The 9,017-nt window shown below is 41.4% G+C and overlaps 1 protein-coding gene across 1 annotated transcript in view; it reads left to right on the plus strand.

Moving 5' to 3' along the window:
- The window catches only part of LOC311051243 (NACHT, LRR and PYD domains-containing protein 3-like), a 380,092-nt gene extending 372,366 nt beyond the window's left edge, over nt 1–7,726 (plus strand). The window contains exons 21-23 of the mRNA XM_084065725.1: nt 1–13; nt 1,198–1,371; nt 7,554–7,726. The exon at nt 1–13 is cut by the window's left edge and continues 161 nt beyond it. Coding sequence (XP_083921851.1) covers nt 1–13; nt 1,198–1,371; nt 7,554–7,647 — 281 coding nt within the window. The 3' untranslated portion in view covers nt 7,648–7,726. The remainder of the gene's footprint in view (nt 14–1,197; nt 1,372–7,553) is intronic.
- The last annotated feature ends 1,291 nt before the right edge of the window (nt 7,727–9,017 follow it).

Below are 9,017 nucleotides of genomic sequence, written 5' to 3' on the forward strand. Positions count from 1 at the left end.
TGAAGGAGCTCAGGTCAGTAGTCCTGAAGTTCGTCACAGTCCTGTCTTTTTCTTCAAGCCTGTCTGTCTCTCTCCCTGGTGTCTTTTCTTTGGCTTGTAAATCTATGTTGCAGATTGGTCCAGTCAAATTGACTGACATCACGTGATGGATATGAGTCCAAAAATACACAAACTAATTAAACTAATACATTTTCACCTTCCAAATTGTTCCGACTTCATTTATGTATTTATTTTATGTTTACCATACAGAAAATGTAGTAGTTTTTCCTGTTCCATGACCACCACGGTACCACCATAACACATTATATAATGCAAGAGTTTTCAAAGTGGGGTCCGGGGACCCCTTGAGGTAGTTCCAGGGGGTCTGCATCAAAATGTGATAATTATAGCATCAACAACTGTTCAACCACTTTAACTCTATATCGGCTATTTGAAATCTACAAGCTGACAACACGTTTTAACTTTAACAACATAAATCGTGTATGGGGGTCCATGGCACAACATATTTTCAGATGGAGGTTTGCGGCCATTGAGCATTTTCATGTGACCAAAATATGGACTCCTGGGTTAACCCATTAAGACCTGGAACCTATTTGTGTCACTTTAGATTTCTTTGGCTATTCAAAAATAGCAGATATACAAGCTCATAGCGCGGCACCGAGTGCCACGCTATGAGCTTGTAGATCTGCTGGGATTTTATTGTGAAGCACACTGAGTGTATCTGGTATTAACCCATTAAGGCCTGAGGTTTCGATTCTACAAAATGTCTTCTAAATCCTAACAGTCTTTTGAAAAAACTTATGTTGCTATATCAGTGGTTTTCAAACTTTTTCATGTCAAGGACCCCCAAAATGTATATGTATTTATCCGCGGACCCCCCTCTCAAAATATTTTGTTCCAGGGACCCCCCAGAAGCAAAGATTTGAGTTACAAATGTCCTTGATTTAAAAAAAATAGCAGATCTACCAGCTCGTAGCGCGGCACTCGGTGCCGCGCTATGAGCTTGTAGATCTGCTATTTTTGAATGGCCAAAGTGTAAAATAATGCTTTTTAACTCAAATCTAAAAATAAAAAACACTAAAAACACAGATGCGTCCCAGGTCTTAATGGGTTAAATGTCTTATACAAATAAACAGGACTTGACCAAAGACAGTTAATAAGACAGATTAACATTTTCATGTGTTCATCTCCATTCAGGTTGATTGGCTGTGGACTCACAGAGAGATGCTGTGAGGATCTGGCCTCCGTTATCAGCTCCAATTCCTCTAGTCTGACCAGCCTGAACATGTCTCGTAACTGGCTGCGCGATGCAGGCGCTAAGCGTCTCTGTGTTGGACTGAAGGGTCCACATTGTAAACTGGTGGATCTCGGGTCAGTAGTCTTGAAGTTTGTCACAGTCCTGTCTTTTTCTTCAAGCCTGTCTGTCTCTCTCCCTGGTGTCTTTTCTTTGGCTTGTAAATCTATGTTGCAGATTGGTCCAGTCAAATTGACTGACATCACGTGATGATATGAGTCCAAAAATACACAAACTAATTAAACTAAATACATTTTCACCTTCCAAATTGTTCCGACTTCATTTATGTATTTATTTTATGTTTACCAAACAGAAAATGTAGTAGTTTTTCTTGTTCCATGACCACCACGGTACCACCATAACATATTATATAATGCAAGAGTTTTCAAAGTAGGGTTCGGCGACCCCTTGAGGGGGTTCCAAGGGGTCCCTATAAAAATGTGATAATAATAGTAGTAGTAATAGTAGTAAATTAAAACTACAATGTTTGCTTCTGAGATGTAGTGGAGTAAAAGTAAAAGTATTGACAATTACAAATACTCCAGTAAAGTAAAATGATACCTCAGAATTGCACAGTACTTGAGTACATGTACTCTGTTGCTTTCCACCCCTGTGTGTGTGGGGAGGCATGCGATAATCCGACAGACCTTTTCTCCGACTATGTGGCCTCCGCGTGCGGTTAGGGTTAGGGTGCGGGTTTGGTTCGGGTTTAGTATTGAAACGTCGGAGCGCTGCGCTGTCGGAGGAATGCGCTGTCGGACTAACGTACTGCACCCGTGTGTGTGTGTGTGTGTGTGTGTGTGTGTGTGTGTGTGTGTGTGTGTGTACGTGCGTGCGTATGCTGTATGAAGTGAAGTATGTATTTATACCAAACATAAAATAAACAAACAATCTAGTAGTTTTTCTACATAATATCTCCATTTATCCTCTCTCTCTCTCTCTCTCTCTCTCTCTCTCTCTCTCTCTCTCTCTCTCTCTCTCTCTCTCTCTCTCTCTCTCTCTCTCTCTCTCTCTCTCTCTCTCTCTCTCTCTCTCATAATGACTGTCTCTCTGTCACTCTAACAAGTGTGTGAAGGATATAACCTGTAAGCAAACTGTGTGACACCTACATGGAATGTTACATTATTAGTTACATTGTTTGTTTTGCTTACTTTGCAACTGTCTGCTACTACAATTGTTTTATTGGATTAAAGGGATAGTTCACCCCCAAAATGTCTTTTTTGCTATCGATTATATTCACCCCATGGAGACTTGAATTCATGGATATCTTTTTTTTTCCTCTGATTTCTAAGCCAATAATTTGATGTCCGGCGGCGGTTCTGGTAGGAGTCACAAAGACTCTCCTTTGTGTCTCCTACCTTACCTGCCTACCTTAGGAATGCGACTAAAAAAAAGAAAAGAAAAAAAAAGAATGTTTTGACATGAATTCAAGTCTCCATGTTGACTAAAACTAAAAAAATGTATTTTTTGGGGGTGAACTATCCCTTTAAGTAGCCTACTTTTCTACTTTGCGTGTTCATAATATAGGATGATGTATTTGCACTATATTAGCCATACTGGTGACAGTAGATTAATAGTGTTGACTCTTGACAATGTGTTGATCTGTGAGTCCACCTGCTATTCACAGAGAATACAGGATAGGTGGGCACTAGGGACATCTGGGCACCTTGATGTAAAATTGGCTGTTTTGTCCAAAATGTTAAAAATATAAATATTGGAAAAATGTTCTTAAAGGAGGAGTTCACCCAAAATTGCACACCCCATGAAGCCTTGAATGCATGGATTTATTTTGTTTTTTGTCGCATTCCTGAGCCAATAATTTAATGCCCGGGTGTATTTCCTCTAGGAGACACAAATATTCTATACTTTGTGTCTCCTACCTAATACATTAGCCGGTAGAAGACAAGAATCAAATTATTAGCTTAGGAATGCGACAAAAACATAAATCCATGGAATCAAGGCTTCATGGGGTGTGCAATTGATAGAAAATAAGTAATTTTTTGGGTGAACTACTCCTTTAAGTAATGTAAAGTAGGCTATACATGATGTGAACATGCACGGTACATCATTATCAGACTTGATTTTATCCTTCAACTTCTTGTTTGTGTCCAAAAATGACTGGATATACAGGTTTTGTAGCAATTGTAGAACTATTAGACCTTAATTGTCGAATGTTTAAGCATGTTCTAATCATGTATACTTCATAGCCAATGAAACAAATTGCCAATTTAACACAGAGGTCTCCCCAAATTGTCAAATATTACATAAGAAAGAGGCGCTTGCGAGGCGTTGTGAGCATGTAGATCAGCTATTTTCCTCCTCCTTATGACACAATCTTGACCCCGTCCCCGTCTGCTCCCGTTGGTTTTTTGACCACTCCCGCACGTTCCCGCATTGATTTTTTTTCTGACCGCCCGCAGTTAATTACTGACCGCCGCTCCCTCCCGCAGCGGAGGGAGCGGGAGCCTTTAGTCCCGCGTCATCCCGCGGATTCGTTTAACGTTTACTCCCGCAGCATCCCGCGGGTTAATGTCATCATTAAATGATAAAATGAACCCGCGGGATGATGAAATATTTAGTACCGCATCATCCCGCGGGTTAATTTTATCATTAAATTATGAAATGAACCCGCGGGATGATGCGCTAAAACCCGCAATATTTCCATTGAGATCGAAAAACATTACAGAAAAAGAATGAGAGCGCGAGAGAAAGAGAGGCCGTCTCACGGCCATATAAGGACAGCAACAATATTATATTATTCACATATACCTGGCTCTGGCTGTCTCCTCTCTGCATTTGATAAAGTGTTTTTTATAACAAGTAAGCACGAACAGTGACCACACAAACAAACACATGACATAAATTGGGCAAGTTTGGCTTATTTTTATTAGCCTATATAAAACAAATATAACCAGCAGGTTGGCTTGTTGAACAAGGCAGGGCAGGCTACAAAATACAAGGCCTATATTAGGCCTAATGAGTTGAATATAACAACGTTATGCCTATATGAAATTAAGCCTAAGAAGACTCAAACATTTTTTTAAAGGCTAGAACATTCTTATTTGGCTGTTAAAAGCCTCAGCCTTTTGGGCAACACAACGTTATGCCTATATGAAATTAAGCCTAAGAAGACTCAAACATTTTTTTAAAGGCTAGAACATTCTTATTTGGCTGTTAAAAGCCTCAGCCTTTTGGGCTCACACAAAAACAACACACACACACACAGTCACACAGCCATGTGCAAATATCAGTAGGCTACAAAAACAATTCTCAGCAGCTTTAAGTTAACTGTGCCACGCACAAGTTTCTGAATAACATAAAACAAACATTCAAACGTAGCCTATATTTATGTTTATGTTCAAAAACAGACTGTTCAAGACGAGTGCAAATAGACATAAGGCAATAAGAACATGAAATAAACAAACTTAACGAGCATAATACTGTTTCAAAGTCAACCACAGCTATTCTGCGCAAGAATCTACCTGAGATTGCTGTGGAGGAAGAGAATATTGCTGATGGTCTCCGAACACAGGCCTGTGCGTCTTTCTTCTAATATGCGTCCACAGACACTAAATGCCCTTTCTGAGGGCGCACTAGAAGCAGGGATGCTGAGGATGAATCGTGCCAGTTTTGAGAGCGCAGGAAAGCGAGATTTGTTGAAACTCCACCACAGAAGAACGCTGTCTGGGTCTGGGTTGTCCGAGAGGCGGCTGCTGATATATTCCGTAATTTCATCGTCCACAGTTTTTCGGTCTGAACTAGTGCATGTTGTGTCGTCTTCCCATTCAGCAAATTTGTCTGCTTGCTTTTTGGCTGGTGGTGGCTCATCCTCTCTTTCTGCCGGGCCCTGGTCAAACTCCATCTTCTGGATAGTTTCCTTTGCGCCTTTGGATTGGAATAATTGTTTTTATTAGTACACCAATAGGCCTGGCTTTTCCATACATAAATAAAAAGGGCAACTTTTTTACAAGACTACAAATAGGTTAACAAATTAACATAGGCCTAATATTCAATATAATATAGTCTAGCCTATATTTAAATAATTAATATTACATACTTTTGATAACGACGTCTCTTGCATCTGGGCTCAGCATCCGTAGCAATCGCATTTTAGGCGTCAGGAATGTTGCAATCCTAAACATCATGTGGAGAGGTTTTGGTGTATTTTCTGATGTGCCCATCAGTTCTTGCAGGCGCGAGACACACACTTTGGCGACTTCAGAGAGCAAGGGTGATGTTGTGTGTGCTTGGCAATGTTCAATGAGTCTAATGGACCATGGCAGCGCTAATCCAGCGGTTGTGGACTTGTCCCCCTCAAGATCATTTGTAGCATCCTTGAATAACTTGAGGAATGTAACCACTGTTTCCAATGCATCTGCACTGATCTGCGCAATTCTGTCATATTGACTGTTGGCCAACAGTAATGCAGAGACAGCCCCGTGCTGTTCCCGTATGGAATCCAGCATCTCATAATTTGAATTCCATCGGGTCTCAATGGATTGCTTAAGTGATTTCGTCAAGCTGTTCTGCTGACCTGAATGCTTGAAATAAGTGACCAATTTCTTTGAACTAGTCAACAGTTCAGACAGCTCGGGTGTTTTGGCCAGCACAGCTGGTGCAAATGCACTTGACAGGATGACATTTAGGATGTGTGCGTTGCAGTTGAGCCTGGTGTATGGGGCTTTCAGGGCAGCAATGATGTTGGCTCCGCGGTCAGTGACGAACACAACACGGCTAACCAACAGAGACGTGTCTATTCCAAACGCACCGAGTTTCTGGAACAGCAGGTTCTTGATGTTCTCTCCTGTTTTAGACACACCATCTTCAAAGGGAGCCGCAAATAGCACCCTCGACACAAGCCCAAAGTCATTGTCAGTGTAATGGATTGTCGCTGAAATGAACGAGGTTTTATGGTAATCCTCACTCCAAATATCGGTTGTGATGGCACATCCATACGTTTGAATGAAGGGCTTAATTTCCACGGCTACGGTCGCCTGCAGGTCTTTTGCATCACTCTCTATGTGTCTGGATACCGTGGTTGGATGAGGCAGGACGTCTTTTACATTGAATCTGCCATGTTTAGCAGCTACATTAACAAAGTGCTGAACAATGTCAACAAAGCCGTTCCCAGCGACTATATCAAATGGCCTAATGTCTCTACAACAAAGTGCAACACATTTCTGGATAGTATCCTGTTTCACCGTTGGAGGAAGCACTTTGTCTTTGAAGACGAGCTTGGTTTGACCGGGCAGCGTTGCGCAGGTATGCCTCCTTAACCCAGAAGTGCCAGATCTGTGGCTGTCATATACTAACGCTTTTTTGCATTTGTTGCAACAAGCGAACTCCAGTTCGTTTCCATTTTTGTCTGTAACAATTGAGAAACTTGGCCATATGTCAGACTTTCCTTGCTTTTCTTTTAATATGTATTCTCCAGCTTTGATTTTCTTCTCCACTTCGTTTGTTGACTCTTTTTTTTTCTGCTGCTCCTCCGCCATTTTGCTACTGTGTGTGTGTGTGTGTGTGTGTGTGTGTGTGTGTGTGTGTGTGTGTCCGCCTCCACCCACACTGTTCATTCATTCGATTCGCGCTTAGGTGCGTTACGTCATCCGGTTCACTGCGGGATTTTGCGGGCCCCGCAGGTTTTATTTGGACCGCCTTTTCCCGACCGTTACGTCATCCGGTTCACTGCGGGATGGTGCGGGATTTTGCGGGCCCCGCAGGTTTTATTTGGACCGCCTTTTCCCGACCGTTACGTCATCCGGTTCACTGCGGGATGGTGCGGGATTTTGCGGGCCCCGCAGGTTTTATTTGGACCGCCTTTTCCCGACCGTTACGTCATCCGGTTCACTGCGGGATGGTGCGGGATTTTGCGGGCCCCGCAGGTTTTATTTTGACCGCCTTTTCCCGACCGCGGGTGTTAAAATACCGCCCGCGCCCGCAAGATTTGCGTTGGGTCCTGCGGGTACCGCGGGATCCCGCTCCCGATGCAGTGCTCTACTACAGTGTCTGTCTGTCTGTCTGTCTCTCACACCCAAGCACGCCAACACACACACACACACACACACACACACACACACACACACACACACACACACACACACTCTATGCTCCTGGTAGACTCTGTGGTCAGATCAGTTCATAGTGATGTTGAGTTCTAATATGTTATAACTATAATAATGTGTGTTTAGCTTTAGTTTTCTTCATGAATATACAAATAATCCTTTTCTATTCTCCATTCTCTTGTATTCATTTGTTTCAGGTTGGAGCACAACAAACTCACAGAGGAATGCAGAAAGGAATTATCAGTTCTCAGCTCCAACTCATCCTGTAAGATATCTACTTATGAGTACTAAAACTGTCCAACACATCAGTGTGAGAACTGTGTAGCACGACGACCAGCATTTGCTTGGCCTGCACCCCACCTGCTGGGACCACCAGGTGAAGCGGTGTACAGGCACACACACACACAGGCATGTTTTGTGCCGTTTTCCTCACTTGTGGGTCAAACTGTGGGTCAGGACCAAATAATTTTTTTGACAAACATGCAGTAATCTGTAAGTGTATCTGCACACTGAACATTAAATCAAAAAAGTGTCAAACATTGGCCAAAATTGTCAAATATTACCTAAGAAAGAGGCGAATATTGTGAAAATAGCTGATCTTCATGCAACAAGCATGTAGATTTTTCACAATATTTGTGTGTGGAACCGAGTCAAACTAAATGTAAAGCCTCAATTACAAGTGCTTCTCAGGCCGGGGGGTCTACACACCCTGATGAAGACCACTGTTCAAAACCTTCATCATTAAAACCACTGTCAGTGTTTGTACAGCAGTCTACACACCCTGATGAAGACCACTTGTCAAAAATGTTGATCAATAAAAGTATATAAATGGAGTTACATTGAGTGTGTGCTATTCTTCTCTGTTTCAACTCATCACTGTACCTACAGTTTATACATGTTATTTAATACATGACTTACATGTGTTTTTACAAATACAGCTCCAAAGAAATATGGATACATGTTGATAATAATACCATCAACCATTAAGGTGCTTGTAATAAGCATTAATTAACATTTGCCATTAACCAATCTTTGTTTTATGGTTGTTTGTACAGTTTGTTGCGTGTTGTTCTATGTCTCAAAGTAGACCACAATGGCAACAAGACTCAGCTTTTTTCCACATTGGGAGATTTAAAAAAATATATATATTATATTATTAACAGTTGATAAGGCTATTAACAGTTGATAAGGCACTTGTAAAGTCCTTAAAATATGCTTACTATCCTTATTAAATGTGAATAAGGCTATATAAGTCGTAATAATAGAATTGCAAACACACTTGTTGATATGTTATAAGATGTGTAAATACACTTATAATAAAATGGGGTTCTAGCAGTAAAACCCAAATTATTAGACGTGGCTGAAGTTCAAACAGTTCATGCTTGTTTCTTTGTCAGCTGTAGGTGAGTTGTCTGCTGAACCTCTGCCTTTCTCCCACATCACATAGTGACACAAATAAAGCATCTAAATGAGCTGGAGTGAATGAATAAGCATTGGTTTATGAATCGTGATAACAGAATGCTACATCATCTACAGCACTTAGTAGACATTGTTGAAACATGTTCTCATCTAAGCTTTAGTAAGAAGAGAAGCATAGGAGAAACACATTTCTTCCTTTCATACACACTCATAAAGGGGAGAGCGTGAACTCAGTCCCCCAC

The sequence above is a fragment of the Gymnoscopelus microlampas genome, assembly GCF_963454915.1.
Source record: "Gymnoscopelus microlampas genome assembly, chromosome: 9".
Lineage (NCBI taxonomy): Eukaryota > Metazoa > Chordata > Actinopteri > Myctophiformes > Myctophidae > Gymnoscopelus > Gymnoscopelus microlampas.